This window comes from Strigops habroptila, chromosome 2 (genome assembly GCF_004027225.2).
Source record: "Strigops habroptila isolate Jane chromosome 2, bStrHab1.2.pri, whole genome shotgun sequence".
Classification (NCBI taxonomy): domain Eukaryota; kingdom Metazoa; phylum Chordata; class Aves; order Psittaciformes; family Psittacidae; genus Strigops; species Strigops habroptila.
In genome coordinates this window covers 117,015,175-117,030,016 of record NC_044278.2, presented here as the reverse complement: position 1 = coordinate 117,030,016, position 14,842 = coordinate 117,015,175, and the positions used below count along the sequence as shown (strand labels likewise).

The window sequence follows — 14,842 nt, the reverse complement described above, 5'->3', positions numbered from 1 at the left end:
CTGGAAGGCTCCTCTTCTATGAGAAATGCTGCCAGAAAAAGTACAGGTAGCAGGAAGGCAGTGGAAAAAATGAGATACCCCAGATGGAGACTGAAAGAGGTGGCAGAAAGACAGAGGCTAAAAGGGATACAGAAAGGGATAGCTGAGAATAACAGAAAAACGAGGAGCCTAGGAAAGGTCCTGGCAGCAGACACTGGCTGGACAGAGCAACTGGAAATGGCTGTGGACAGAGGTTAACAAGACTCTGTGGGGTGACAGTCTTAGAAAAACAGGGGACGACTGGACAGACAAACTGAAAGTTGTTGGAGAGAGAAGCTGGGGCAGAGACAGAAGAGGGGACTGTGCCCAAGGGCAGTGAGCACGCTGCCACCCACTAGAAGGTTCTTCCTTTTTACCTGGCACATAGCACAAGCTCTGCCACTTTTCACCTCTTAGCTGCATAGATGTCTGTGAACCACAGACAGTCCCCTTCCACTGTCACGTGTCATTGCAGTTTAGAGTCTCCTATTGCTGTCATGACCATTCCCTGGTTTTGCATAGGCATAGCAACAAACACCATCTGTGGGTTTGCCCTTGGAAAACTAGACATGTCTGTTCCTCTGTGTTCCTATGTGATGTCAACCCAGCCATCAGCCTGTCTTGCACGTGTGTGGAAGGTTTATATAGCCTTGGAAATCTCACTGTGGGAATCAACTAATGACCTCAAGGAGGGCTGTGCTCTGGGCACCAAGTGCAGTCTAGTGGTAGGTACTCTGAAATGGATCAGCCTCCACACTGAATGTACATGATGTGCTCACTTCTCCAAAGGGAAATTCCAGAACCTGAACTGTATCCAAGAGGAGAAATGCAGTTTCCCAGTGACGCAGCATCACATACTGCCGCAGCTGCCGTGTCTCAATATACTTGGTGCGTGCCAGCAGGTTTAATCAGGTGGTTTTTCTGATTAACGTTTCCTTTTTCTCATAGAATCGCAGACTGGTTTCGGTTGGAAAGGACCTTAAGATCATCTAGTTCCAACCCCCTGCCATGGGCAGGGACACCTCACCCTATACCACGTCACCCAAGGCTCTGTCCAACCTGGCCTTGAACACTGCCAGGGATGGAGCATTCACCACTTCTTTGGGCAACCCATTCCAGTGCCTCAGCACCCTCACAGGGAAGAACTTCCTTTTATCTAACCTGAACTTCCCCTGTTCCAGTTTAAACCCATCACCCCTTGTCCTATCACTACAGTCCCTGATGAAGAGTCCCTCCCCAGCATCCTTGCAGCCCCCTTCAGACACTGGAAGCTGCTCTGAGGTCTCCACGCAGCTTCTCTTCTCCAGGCTGAACAGCCTCAACTTTCTCAGCCTGTCTCCATACGGGAGGTGCTCCAGCCCCTGATCATCCTCGTGGCCTCCTTTTGAGTGCACATTCTATTTGTTCCTTATTTGTTCCTAACCGCTCTGGCCCGGTGCCCGGTGCTGTGTGACCTGGTGTCTCCGCTTCCCCACCATGCCCTCTCCCGGCACCCTCAGCCCCTCTCCATCCCGCTCCGGCCGCGCTCCGGAAATGACTCGCTGTCGGCGCGGCCGCTTTCCGGGTGCGGTATCCGGGATCCGGCGCCCATGAAGGCTCGGCAGCAGCGGAGCGCTTGAGGGGGTCCGGCGGCCGCCGTCATGTTCGGCTGCCTGGTGGCGGGCAGGCTGGTGAGCGCGGCCCGGGCCGCGGCCGGGGCCCTCAACCCGCCCGGGGCCGGGGTGGAGCTGCCGCCGGGGCTCGTCCTTCCGCTCGCCGGGTTCCTCCGAGGGGCCTCGCTGCCCTCGTCCCGCCTGCCCGGCTCTTCGGCTGGCTCCTGCCCCTCATCCCCAGAGGCAGCTGCATTGTAGAGCCGCGTTGCCGGGAGGCAGTCGCCATCTCCTCTGCTGATGGAGAGGCTTGGGCTCCGCAGAGAGTTGCCGTCTCCTCTGCTTGGGCTCCTCAGAGGCAAGCTGGGAGCTTAAAAAGAAGCGTTTTAAGGCTAGATTGTGCGTTGGCTGCAGGGATGTGGCATCTCGGGTAAAGAGGAGGGTATCTTTTGCACTGGCATTCAGCCATCCTTCTGCTGCCTGTCTCAAGGTCTATTGTATTTCCTATGTGAACAGGTTTCCATGATCCTGGGGTTGTGCCAGCCAAGGTGGTCAACAGCCACTGCTTATAGACTTGGCAACCTCTTCTGCACCCTATTTTCCTCCTACGCACATGGGGAGCGAAGGTATTCTGATCCTGTTAGTCCCGGGTGGGATATATGTTCAGTGCAGGTAGAACGAGACTGTTGTGCCTTTCTAGTAATATTTTCTGCAGTTGTTCTTCTGCTGTGTTTGACTTTTTCTCTGGCTATCTGCTGTTTAGGTTACTGCGTTCCTCACTTTCTGTTATGTTCCACTTTAGGTGTGTTTCTGTGACAGGCAATTCACAGTTACAGTCAAAGATGAAGACTATAGTCATGCTAATAAAGGTTTTGTTCTCTTTAGGTACAAGCAGCTCCCCAGCAAGTGGCTGAAGACAAGTTTGTATTTGATTTACCGGACTATGAAAACATCAATCATGTAGTGGTCTTCATGCTGGGAACTATACCTTTTCCAGATGGAATGGGAGGATCTGTCTATTTTTGTTATCCGGACCAGAGTGGGATGGCAGTGTGGCAGCTGCTGGGGTTTGTCACTAATGAGAAGCCAAGTGCCATCTTCAAGATTTCTGGTCTGAAATCTGGTAAGACTGGTAAAAGGTTGCAGTCAGTGAAGCGGATGTGTTCCTGCATGCGTAAAGGGATGAATGTTCGAAGGTGGTTTTGAACACAAAGCTACTTGAAAAAGCAGAACCACTGTGTGTGTTCAGATGGTCCTGAGCCAATGTGGTGCTAGAAGCAGTCTGTCAGCTTCATGGAAGTCTGTCTGTTTGTTAATGTTCCTAGAGAAATTTCTCACTTCTCTTGTATGTAGTGTTGATCAGGAATTCTTTTGAGCAGGCTTGGCATGTGTTCCTGTGCTTCTTCATCGAGAACCTGAGGAAGACTGACCCTGTAGCTTCCTTGGCATGTTTTTAGGTGTTCTAGACATGCCTGAAACGTTTTCTTTCAGCTTCCACTGTTAAGTGGTGGTAATCTTTGTAACACAGAGACAAGCTTTGTAATGAGTCAAGTCTGGTGCAGTTTCAGACAGCTAATGCTTCCCATCCAGGTGCTGTTGCGCTCTGTAATTGTCCAGTAGAGAGTGGATATTGGAAAGCAGCTTTCCCAATGTTTTAGTATTTTTGATACAGTCCCAAGTCAGAGAAATCTGACTCATGTGGGAGCCAGAGAATGCTGGTGCTGCCTGAAGTAGATGTGGATGTGTTTTCCTAAATAGATGGGAATGTTTCCATGCATATTATAAAAATGATGGAAGCGCCCCAATGGCACAGCTTTGTCTTAAGCGTTGAACGGACTGTAGCAACAGGACAAAGGGTAATAGGTTCAAACTTAAACAGGGGAAGTTCAGGTTAGATATAAGGAAGAAGTTCTTCCCTGTGAGGGTGCTGAGGCACTGGAACAGGTTGCCCAGAGAAGCTGTGGCTGCCCCAACCCTGGCAGTGTTCAAGGCCAGGTCGGACAGAGCCTTGGGTGACATGGTCTAGTGGAAGGTGTCCCAGCCCATGGCAGGGGGTTGGAACTGGATGATCTTAAGGTCCTTTCCAACCCAAACCATTCTATGATTCTGTGTATGCCAGTCAAGCAGCTTAAAGTGTTACAGTGATAAAGTAATGCACATCATTTATAGGCTTAGGTGTAGTCTACAGCCTTAACTTGAATCTCTGCTTAGGTAAGCATTGAGGTTGCTGTAATAAAATGTATTAATCATTAATGTGGCATTCTGTCTTTTGAGTCAGTCCTGGGTGGCACTGGGACGTGAGATAAGCCTTCTCAAGGTGCAGAGCAAAATGAATTCTTACCATGTATAGGCTCAAAAATTGGGACTTTCTGCAGGAGGGAGAACAGCCACAGGAGGTGTGGTTTTGTATATTATGTTAGTGAAACAGTGAAGTGTATTCCCCATTCTTCTGCCATATGTTTCTTATGCTTAAAAGACTGTATAATGTATGCTTTCAGACAGTTATGTAGGAAAACACAATTTCAAATGCTTCTAGCATGATAAGCCATAACTTCCAAGTAAGGGGCTGCTCTCGAGGAAGAACTGAGACATGGAAGTGTTCACAAACCGTGTAGATGAGGCCCTTGGTGACATGGGTTAATGGTGGCCTTGGCAGTGCTGGGGAATGGTTGGACTTGATAATCTTAAGGTCTTTTCCAACCTGGTTGGTTCTATGATTCTATGGTTGGATGCATTTGCATAGTGTGAGGCAGTGCTGTGCTCGATGTAAACAGCAGAGAGCTCCCCTGTTCCTGTTGTCTACAGCTGATCCCAGGCTGTAGAGTCAGTATAAGCTCTACATCCTTAGTTTCCATGCCCATAAACAATTGTATGATGGAGTTGTATGATGGAGGCTGTAGAAAGGTGAGATGGGAAAGGGATTACAGAGAGCTGGAATCTTTGAGACTGACTGACGTTGAGACATTACTGACTATTGAAATGTGTGGTTTGGGTTCCGTCCCTTCTTGAGAGGAACAGTTTTGTTTCCATGTTTGTCAGCTCCCTGTGAAACAGGGGTTCTAGCAGAGTTTCTTGCTGTGTGATGTTTCTTATGTGAGCATGAGTGGCCAGCTGAGGTGGCACAGTGTTTTTTTACAGACTTTGGGAAAGGTTAAATGTATCATTTCTAACTCTTAAGTTTACGTGTAGCATCTGAAATGCCTTGGAACCATACTGGGTTTGTGATGTGTGTAACTTGCTTACATTGCATGTTGTTGTAAGGACTGTTAAATACAGTATCTGGAGGTGTGGTATTACACTTCTGGACTATGAGGGTCAAGTAAAATGGCATTTCCCAGGTATTTTCTTCTTTGCTTCTCTCCTCCTTGTCCTATGCTCACTTAGGAAAGCCAGTGCAGGTGAACACTGCGGTGTTTCCAAGTGGGATACCAGAAGGTTGTCTCCATAGATGAACTAAAGGGGAAATCGCCTTTGTGGAATACAATCTTCAACATGAAACAGGGATTTGTGGAATAGAGACTAAATTATGAACCTGGGTGCTTTATCCTTGACTACAGGTGCTATTTAAACTCAGGTAACCTTAGAATAAGCGATTTCCAGATTGGGTATTCAAGGTGTCTCACAGGAATGCCATCATTCCCTCTAAAAGATTCCTTTATTGCACCTCTGTAATCAGGAAAAGCTTGTTGAATTGTATTTCTTGGCACTCTCAGTACAAACTTAATATATCTAAAAGCAGGCTTTTCTTGTTGCTCTTCTTGCTAACATTTAACCATTCTTAAAAGCTGTGCTGGGAGGTTAGAAATGTGTTTGTGCAGTTTTTGTTTGTGGAGTTTCTTAGTTGTTTCTGTTGTTTTGACCCCTTGATTTAGCAAATGAAGTCTTGCATCTGTTGTGATATTGATAACAAGTCTCGGAGTCAAAGGCCTGAAGTGTCAGTCATTATTACATGTTTCTTTTTGAGGATTAACTATCATGTAAGATGGTGAGTGGCTTTGTAATAAGCATTAAATCTGCATTATTTTGCATGTCTTCAGATGCAATCTTCATGTTTGCTGGGAAAAAGACTCATTAAACCAACCACACACTCCCCCCCAACCAAAATTGGTGGTTAGATTTTGTGCTGAATAAAGTTTGTGAGGTTTGGGGCTTTTTCTGTGCATTTCCCCACGCCCATTGGGATGACAGTCAGTGTGCATTCTGCCAGGCTCTTATTCTTCCCAATCTCTCCACTTACGGAAATAGAAAGTAAAGGCTTGGTTCCTATAGAGAAAGGTTCTTCTGCGTTTTACTCACAGATCATGTTTCCTGTTGAATCCATCTACTTCATAGGGAGCTTTAAAATGGTTTGGGTTGGAAGGGACCTTAAAGCTCCTCCAGTTCCAACCCCCTGCCACGGGCAGGGACACCTTCCACTAGAGCAGGTTGCTCCAAGCCCCTGTGTCCAACCTGGCCTTGAACACTGCCAGGGATGGGGCAGCCACAGCTTCTCTGGGCACCCTGTGCCAGTGCCTCAGCACCCTCACAGTAAAGAACTTCTTCCTTATATCTAACCTGAACTTCCCCTGTTTCAGTTTTAAGCCATTCCCCCTTGTCCTGTCCGTACTTGCTCTTATAAAAGCTCCACTCCAGCTTTCATGTAGATTCCCTTTAGGCACTGGAGCTGCCCTAAGGTCTCCCCTTCAGGAGCCTTCTCTTCTCCAGGCTGAACCTGCCCAGCTCTCTCAGCCTGGCTCCAGAGCAGACCTGCTCCAGCCCTTTGGTCATATTTTTGGCCTCCTCTGGACTCACTCTTAACAGCTCAACATGCTTTTTATGTTGTTGCCCCCAGAGCTGGACACAGAGCTGCAGGGGGGGTGTCTCACAAGAGCAGAGTAAATGGGAAGAACCTCAACCTGCTGGTAACACTTCCTTTGATGCAGCCCAGCACACAGTTGGTTTCTGGCCTGCAAGCACACACTGCCGGGTCATGGGGACCTTCTTGTCAATCAACACCCCTAAATCCTTCTCCTCAGGGCTGCTGTCAGTCCATACAGTCTTGATGAGTGGTCAGTGTGGTGGTGGGGAACTGGCTGAACAGCTGCACCCAGAGCGTGGTGGTAAATGGCTCCTTCTCAGATTGGCAACCTGCCACTAGTGGGGTCCCCCAGGGGTTGATTTTGGGCCCAACGCTGTTCAGTGTCTTCATAAATGATCTGCATGATGGGATCAGGTGTACCCTGATGATGTTTGCTGATGGGGAACCCAACTGAGTGGGGAAGTGGACACTTCGGAAGAGAGGGCCACCCTGCGGTATGACCTGGATAGGCTGAAGGTGTTGGCTAGCAAGAACCTTATGAAGTTCAACAATATGTGTAAGGTCTTACACTTGGGAAGACACAATCCAGGGAAGACACAAAGCCAGGCTGGGGTCTGCCTGGTTGGGCAGCAGCTCTGTAGAAAGGGACCTGACCTGGCTGTCCTGGTGAACAGCAAGCTCATTAGGAGTGAACAGTGTGTGGATGTGGCAAAGAAAGCCAACAGGGTGCTGAGTTACAGCAACAGTGGCATCCCCACCAGATAAAGATGTCATTGTCCCACTTTACTCAGCATCTGTCATGTCACACCTGGAATATTGTGTTGAGTTTTGGTCCCTGCTATACAAAAAGATGTGGATGAGCTGGAGAGAGTGCAGAGAAGGGCCACAAAGATGATCCAAGGACTGGGAAGCCGTGTGAGGAAAGGCTGAGAGAGCTGGAACTGTTCAGCCTGGAGAAAAGAAGGCTCAGGGGAGACCTTATAACCATGTACCAACCCCTGAGGAGCACCATTCATCGCTGCTCTTCACGGGGACATCAGGCCATCAACCACAACTCTCTGAGAGCAACCATCCAGCCAATTTCTTATCCACCAGGTGGTCCATCTGTCAAATCCATCTCTCTCCAGGCCAGGGACAAGGACATTGCCTAATGCTTTGCACAAGTCCAGGTACATGTCATGTACGTTTCCCTTTTTTTAAAGGACTTCTTTGAGATCTGTTGTGGTTTTTAATGTACTGATCACACTTGTTTCATCTCTTGCGTGTACTTGTGCCTGTGCTTGGGTTGTGTGAATCTTCTGCATGTCTAAGATAGGAACATCTCTGGTGGGAGTTGAGGAATTCTTTCTATGGAAGAAATACAATGATTTAAGTAACACAGTCTTTACATGTGTGCCAGATCTAACGTGTGCTGTTTGTGGTGCTTTCAGGGAAGGGAAGTCAACATCCCTTTGGTGCCATGAACCTCCCTCAGACACCCACGGTGGCCCAGATTGGAATCTCAGTGGAACTGCTGGAGAACCTGGCCCAGCAGACTCCTGTTGCAAATGCTGCTGTGTCATCAGTAGATTCATTCACAGAGGTAGCTTGGACATTCTGTTTTCACATATTCTCTGTACTATTAAAGTCGTTAAGAATTGAGCCTCTGAAGGTCTAATTGGGGAAAAAAATGCAGTGATGGGTGGTTATAGGATTGTAAGCAATGTAACAATTGTCAAACCATTTGGCTGGAAGCTTTGATGTTTTGAAATCATAGAATCTCAGAAGGGTTTGGGCTGGAAAAGACCTTAAGATCATCCAGTTACGACTCCCCTGCCATGGGCAGGGACACCTTCAACTAGAGCAGGTTGCTCCAAGCCCCTGTGTCCAACCTGGCCTTGAACACTGCCAGGGATGGGGCAGCCACAGCTTCTCTGGGAACCCTGTGCCAGCGCCTCAGCACCCTCACAGTAAAGAACTTCTTCCTTATATCTAACCTGAACTTCCCCTGTTTCAGTTTAAACCCATCACCCCTTGTCCTGTCACTCCAGTCCCTGATGAAGAGTCCCTCTCCAGCATCCTTGTAGCCCCCTTCAGACACTGGAAGCTGCTCTGAGGTCTCCATGCAGCTTCTCTTCTCCAGGCTGAACAGCCCCAACTTTCTCAGCCTGTCTTCATACAGGAGGAAAACTGTATCACCTGTAAAGGACTGGATTTTGTGTGCTTAGTGGAGCCAGGCCAAGAGACTGATTTGTGACAGTGCCACTCTCCTGTAAAAATATTGATGCTGCTTCCTTACAGAGGCAGCTGTGACTAAACACTTGTAAGAGACACTGGATCTTTGGTGATTTGTAAGTGCTGGAATTTCAGTGCTCAAAAATTACTCAAAATCTAAGGCAGACATGGACATGGATGCAGATAGATGTCCAACAAATACTTCAGAACTACTTCAGAAAGACTCAGAAGAAGCTGTGGCTGCCCCATCCCTGGCAGTGTTCAAGGCCAGGTTGGACACAGGGGCTTGGAGCAACCTGGTCTAGAGGAAGGTGTCCCTGCCCATGGCAGGGGGTTGGAACTGGATGAGCTTTAAGCTCCCTTCCAACCCAAACTGTTCTGTGATTCTGTGAAATGACATCTGAATGGTATTTCTCATTCCACCGATTTTTGTGAAAGCTGTAGTTAAGTCATAAGTTAATAATGCACCACTTGAGGTCATTTGCAAGATGCTGCTGGAAGTTTTCTGACATTTAATACAAGTTTTCTAGTATTTAAAGTAAAAAAACCCACTTCATGATTTTATAACTTTTTTACAGTGTTATTTCCATTAAGGTGGATTTTTCTCTTTAAAAAAGAGTAACATTTTAACTTAAATTATATACTGCTTTCAAGGAACGCAGTTGAGCCAAAGGTTGAAGTAATAGTTACTCCTGTAGTTAAGGGTTGCTCTCCCAGTGCTGTTTTAGTAAGTTTTATGAAGCTTTATGGTTGCACATGTATTTCTTTAAATATATATTTATATTATAAAGACATTGTTTAAAAAAACATGGGCAAAACCACCGAGTTCTGTATGTGATGGGGGAGAGATTGAGGCAGGCTCCTGGGTTCTGGGACATCAGTTCTTCACTCCTTTTGTCAGAGCAGCTGGGGGAAGCACAGGAGTGTCCATGTATTGCCCTGGGCAGATTGCAGGCTCTTCAGCTGGTTTAACAGCTACTCTTTGGCTCGGAGTTGGAATGGCAGCTTTGACCTGGTCTACAGTTCTTCTGATGGTTTAATTTGGAGGAGAGGGTTAGCTCTTGTCGCTGCATCACTTCTTTATCACGCAAAGAAAATGTTCTTCCCAAAGCTGGGAACCTTTCATCCCAGTTGGATGAAATTGGGCAGGTAGAAGGTGAGTGAAGCCTCTGAAAATGATTTCTGAATGCTGGATGAATCTGAGGGCAAGACTGGGGGTTAGGCTGTTTTGATCAGTTTAAAATGGACATCCCTGGACCTACTATATCCACTCTCCCATTGTGTTTGAGACGACAAGGCTCATTTTACCTCATGGAGGAGTTGTATAGCCATTAAACTTTTGCACAAAAATTTAAACTGAAAAGAACTTACTGAAAATGTCTCTTTTTTTATTTCAGTTCACTCAGAAGATGTTGGACAACTTCTATAACTTTGCTTCCTCGTTTGCTGTTACTCAGGCACAGATGACCCCAAACCCTTCCGAAGCTTTCATTCCTGCAAATGTAGTCCTGAAATGGTAATGGCAGGGACCTCTAGTAACAAGGGTTCTTTCTCTAGGCATTAAACCAGCTGATTTCTCAGTATTGAACTACTCTCATGTTATTTAATGTTTAAAAGTGTTTGTTGTTTATCTCAAGTAGAGAGGTTGTGCCACTGTTATCATATTTATTTGTCCTCATCTTCATACCAGTTTTTAATTAGAAAAGTGCTGTATAGCCTATGTTTTTCTTCTTTTGCTTTTAGAAATCTCACTCTTGACATATGTGGATTTGCCCTATGTTGCTGTTTATGCAAATTCTCTGGAGTCATGGGAAGACACAACATGCTGATACTTGTCAATTTGTGCTTATTGCTTATGCTCTGGCTCTTCCTAGACATAGTCCCAGCATAGTTACATTGCTTAAGGAGAGGTGCAGAAACCATGTTCCTCATTGACCTGGTTCTGTCACCAAGACCTTTCTGCACAAATACAAAAGTCTAAGAGTTGTTTTCCAGGGCCTGGTTTGAAGAAATAACAGCCTGGGGGATAGCCTGTGTAGTGTGGAGATAACTTGGGAGCTGGAGGAACTCCTTTAGGATGTCTGACAAAGTCTGCCCTACAGTTTATCAGTTTAACCCTTTTTAGCCTCTATGGTATCAACCAAAACCCTTTTCAAAACAGTGTTTTGGGCTCTCTGAATAATTTTATCACCAGTACAGATCCTATGAATATGCAGGCAGTTAACAGCAGCAGTGTTTTTTGTTTGGGAGTGTAATCCCTTCTATTTAGAAGGCAACTACACACTCCATGAACATACGTGGGTAAGGTCTCTGATGAGAGAAACCAAAGGGAAGACAGGCTAAAGAAGCAGGGTAACGGCTGGGCACTGCCTGGGTGATGCTGAATTTGCTTTTAGTTGTTGTTCAAAACAGTAGAGTGAAGGGAGCCATAACTCTATTAAACTGAACACATGTGTATAGAAATCTGTTAGTGTGATTACTGCCACAGAAAAACTTCTTTTGGCTCAGTTCATATGTTTGTGAGTCATTACAATGTGTTTAATGATAGCTTGTAATAGGTAAAGTATCTTGGGTGCCTGCAGTGGGCTGGCTGCAATGGAAATTCAGTAGTTTGGCTTAGAAACTCATTCATAACTAAGCCTTTCTCTAACTTGAGTGGGTTTAAACTCCTTTAGAATCATAGAATCCCAGACTGGTTTGGGTTGGAAGGGACCTTAAAGCTCATCCAGTTCCAAGCCCCTGCCACGGGCAGGGACACCTTCCACTAGAGCAGGTTGCTCCAAGCCCCTGTGTCCAACCTGGCCTTGAACACTGCCAGGGATGGGGCAGCCACAGCTTCTAAGCTCAGCCTGGCTCCAGAGCAGAGCTGCTCCAGCCCTCGCAGCATCTCTGTGACCTCCTCTGGACTCGCTCCAGCAGCTCCACGTCCCTCTTGTGCTGTTACCCCAGAGCTGGATCAGGACTGCAGGGGGGGTCTCCCCAGAGCACAGCAGAGGGGGAGAATCCCCTGCCTCGATCTGCTGCTCATGCTCTGGGTGTGCAGCCCAGGACACTGCTAGGGTTTCTCATGTGAGACCCCTGCCCTGGTTCCTAGGATGATGGGCAGCCTCACACTCACACTTGTACCTCCCCAGGTGGCTTTCCTAGCCCAAGAATTGTTATGCACAAAAAGCACTTTTAATTCACTTATGGTTTTACTGAGCTCAAATGAGTGTCCTCTGGGAGACCCCTTCAATGAAATAGGTATTGTTGTTGAAATACACAAGTCTCACTGTGAATATTTTTGATATTGATCCAGAAAGGAGGATTTTGGATTTACTCACTCCATAGAATCACAGAATGGTTCGGGTTGGAAAGGACCTTAAGATCATCTAGTTCCAACCCCCCTGCCATGGGCAGGGACACCACACACTAAACCATGTCACCCAAGACTCCATCCAACCTAGCCTTAGAGTACATGTAACTTACCATGTTCTCCACATAGACCCAATGATTTGTATCCCTTTTTATTTGCAGCAGCTTTCATTTCTTGCTTGGACTTTTTTCCAGGTATGAGAACTTCCAGAGACGTCTGACACAGAACCCTCTCTTTTGGAAAACATAAGCTGACACTGTGTCAGTCGAAGCGCTTCCCGAACAGTGTTACCTGAAGGATGCAGCAGTATCTCCACTGGAGAACTTTTGGGAAAGGAAACAACCAACGATTAGTCCGGAGAGACAAACCTGTAACATTTGTATTACTCTTGAAACTTATTTAAAATTAAAATCAGTGAAAACTGCTTGCCTGTGTTGGGGTTTTTTAACTGAAGTACTTGGCTGCAATAAACCAGTGTTCCATTTGCACATGTAGGAATACTCTCTTGAAACTGCATTTGAAGTGGAAGAAAATAGAAGATTAAGAACTGGAGCAGTGTTTTGTACTTGTGTGTGTTTAGTTTTGAACAAAATAAGTGTAGTTTTTCCTTCTTCACCTCATTCTGAAGCGTGATCAGGCAGCTGATGGTTTTCCTGTGGGTACTCACACTGTAAGTTCTTACAATGTACAACAAATATCCCTGTCCCCAAGCTTTTATTTCCCCCATTTTGGGCATGAAGACACCATTGAGCTTGTCCTCAGGGTCCTTGTTGAGGAAGGGAATAAACCTCTTCCTGCATTTTCCTGTTTCAGGATGAATCATGTTTAGTGTCTTTTCTCTGCATTGTTCAGATGAGAGATCCCAGGGAAAGGATTAGACTTTGTACTGTCTTCATGACTGAGCAGCCAAACACTTCTTCAACTTACCTCTCTATATAGATATCTATGATCTACCAACAATACTTTTTACATCAAGACACTGATTTAAACTGGGAGAAGAGAAATCCTCTTCTATATAATCTACAGAAGTAGTTCAGGAATAAGCCTGAGGAGCAATGGAAAGATACAATGCATACATCAATCTGTCCTGCCTTTTATATATATATTGATTTCCACACACACACAGAGTAAAAAAAAACCCTTCTGGATACCTCCAGAGATGGAATACCTGTAATAAGAGCAACTTACATGTAACACATATTAATTTGTAATGCTTCTATATTTAAAGTATTTTTTACCTTGTGCTGTTCTCAGTTTCTCACTATGAGAAGTTGAGAAGTTCAAGTCCCCTAAATGGAAAACTCCCTAAAACAAAACGAGACTGCTGCTTGTTAGGCTTTGGGGTTGAACGTGCCCCACCATGCCAAACTCATTACTAGGGCACAGACAGATTTCTTTCCCTCCATTCTGGGACATATTCCCTATCAATCATTTTTCTATCCAAGTCATCATAAGTTGTGAGTCAGAGCAGGGCCCTGTCTATATCTGTGTCTGCCCTCACCTCACCACCACATCCAGAGGTAAATTTAGAAATACAGGAAGCAGCTCATGTATATACTGCTGAAAACATGCAGAATTGATGAAAAGCAGCTAAAAATTCTAATTATGGAGAGGGCTTTTTGAAGTTTTGTTTGGTTTTCAAAAGAGTTACAGTAATGAAATGAATCAAACACTTTTCTGGCCCAGGGACCTGTGACACACAGGTTGTGCTGACAGGGTTGTGCTGAGGGGACCCTAAAGCCTTCCCCGCAGCACTGGTAGGGCAAATGCAGTTCATGACTTTCAGGCACAGGACCAGAGCTCCCCAACATCATCTGTGGTGAAACATGAGCGTGAAACGCATCAAAGAGAACACACACTCTGACACGTAGTAGGAAGGGCAAATTCAATCCCCATTCGCATGAAATTCTTTGGCTTCTGATTAGAAGCCTCAAGAAGAACGGGATTTAAAACTACATTGTGAAAACGTTTTCATTCAGTCACCACCAGGTGGAGTAAAACCCCAGCAAACAGGAGCTTCAGCCCTAAGGATGACTTTAACCTGACAGAGAAGAGATTGAGATTAGACTTTAGGCAGAAGTTCTTCCCTGTAAGGGTGCTGAGGCGCTGGCACAGGGTGCCCAGAGAAGCTTTTTTTTATCCCCATGGCCTGCTCCAGCTCTGCTTTTCCAAGTTCACATTCTCTAGTTCTTCCCTTCATGAACACCTTGAATCTGAGCTTAGCTCCATCCAGCTTTCCTCAAGGCAAACCTGCTGGAATGTTTGTCTGCAGTTAGTCTTCAGCACATTTGTAAGGTAAGACAGAAGTTAAAGCTGCCTCTGACTGTGTCAGGCCTCTCTCCAGCCTGGCACCACCCTTCCTTCCCTTCCTCTCCAACAGAGCAGTTCATTTGTCAGAACATACCACTTACATACCAAAAACGAACCACAGCTGAACAATCCTGCTTTGATATCTCGTTTCACTCAGCTCTGGAGATGGGAAAACACAGCAGACCCAGTTAATGACATGCTACCCTAAAGCAATTGCAAAGCCTCCAGCCCAAGTGTCTCAATATAGTTCAGCTCACCTGATCAAAGCTCTTTCCTTGAAGGCTCTGAGCACTTCCACTGCCTCTTTGGAGGGTTCCCCCAACCACGTCTCCACCACCACCAGTTTTCCAGATTCTGCCAACCCCACGCTTCCCACAGACTGAACTGTGAGGTACAGGGGTAGTGCACCAGCAATGCTGTACATGCAGCAGAACTAGAGGTTCAAACCTGTCTTCAATCTCATGTGTCTCTTCAGCTAATCCGTGTTCAGCTCTGCAGGTACTTCCTGACGATGGGATGAGAGAGCTGGAGTTGTTCAGCCTGAAGGAGAAGGCTCTG

At 46.2% G+C, this 14,842-nt stretch overlaps 1 protein-coding gene across 3 annotated transcripts; it reads left to right on the top strand.

Moving 5' to 3' along the window:
- The first annotated feature begins 1,547 nt into the window (after positions 1 to 1,547).
- Positions 1,548 to 12,398, top strand: HIKESHI (heat shock protein nuclear import factor hikeshi). 3 transcript variants are annotated; one of them, XM_030476449.2, is made up of 6 exons: positions 1,587 to 1,688; positions 2,124 to 2,233; positions 2,493 to 2,730; positions 7,836 to 7,987; positions 10,017 to 10,135; positions 12,169 to 12,398. In XM_030476449.2, the coding sequence occupies exons 3-6, from the start codon at positions 2,580 to 2,582 to the stop codon at positions 12,221 to 12,223; spliced, it is 477 nt and encodes a 158-aa protein (XP_030332309.1). In that variant the 5' UTR covers positions 1,587 to 1,688; positions 2,124 to 2,233; positions 2,493 to 2,579; the 3' UTR covers positions 12,224 to 12,398. The 3 variants fall into 3 exon arrangements, with proteins under 3 accessions (XP_030332308.1, XP_030332309.1, XP_030332310.1); XM_030476448.2 differs by lacking the exon at positions 2,124 to 2,233 and having other exon boundaries at positions 1,548 to 1,688; XM_030476450.1 differs by lacking the exon at positions 2,124 to 2,233 and having other exon boundaries at positions 1,620 to 1,965.
- Positions 12,399 to 14,842: the final 2,444 nt, after the last annotated feature.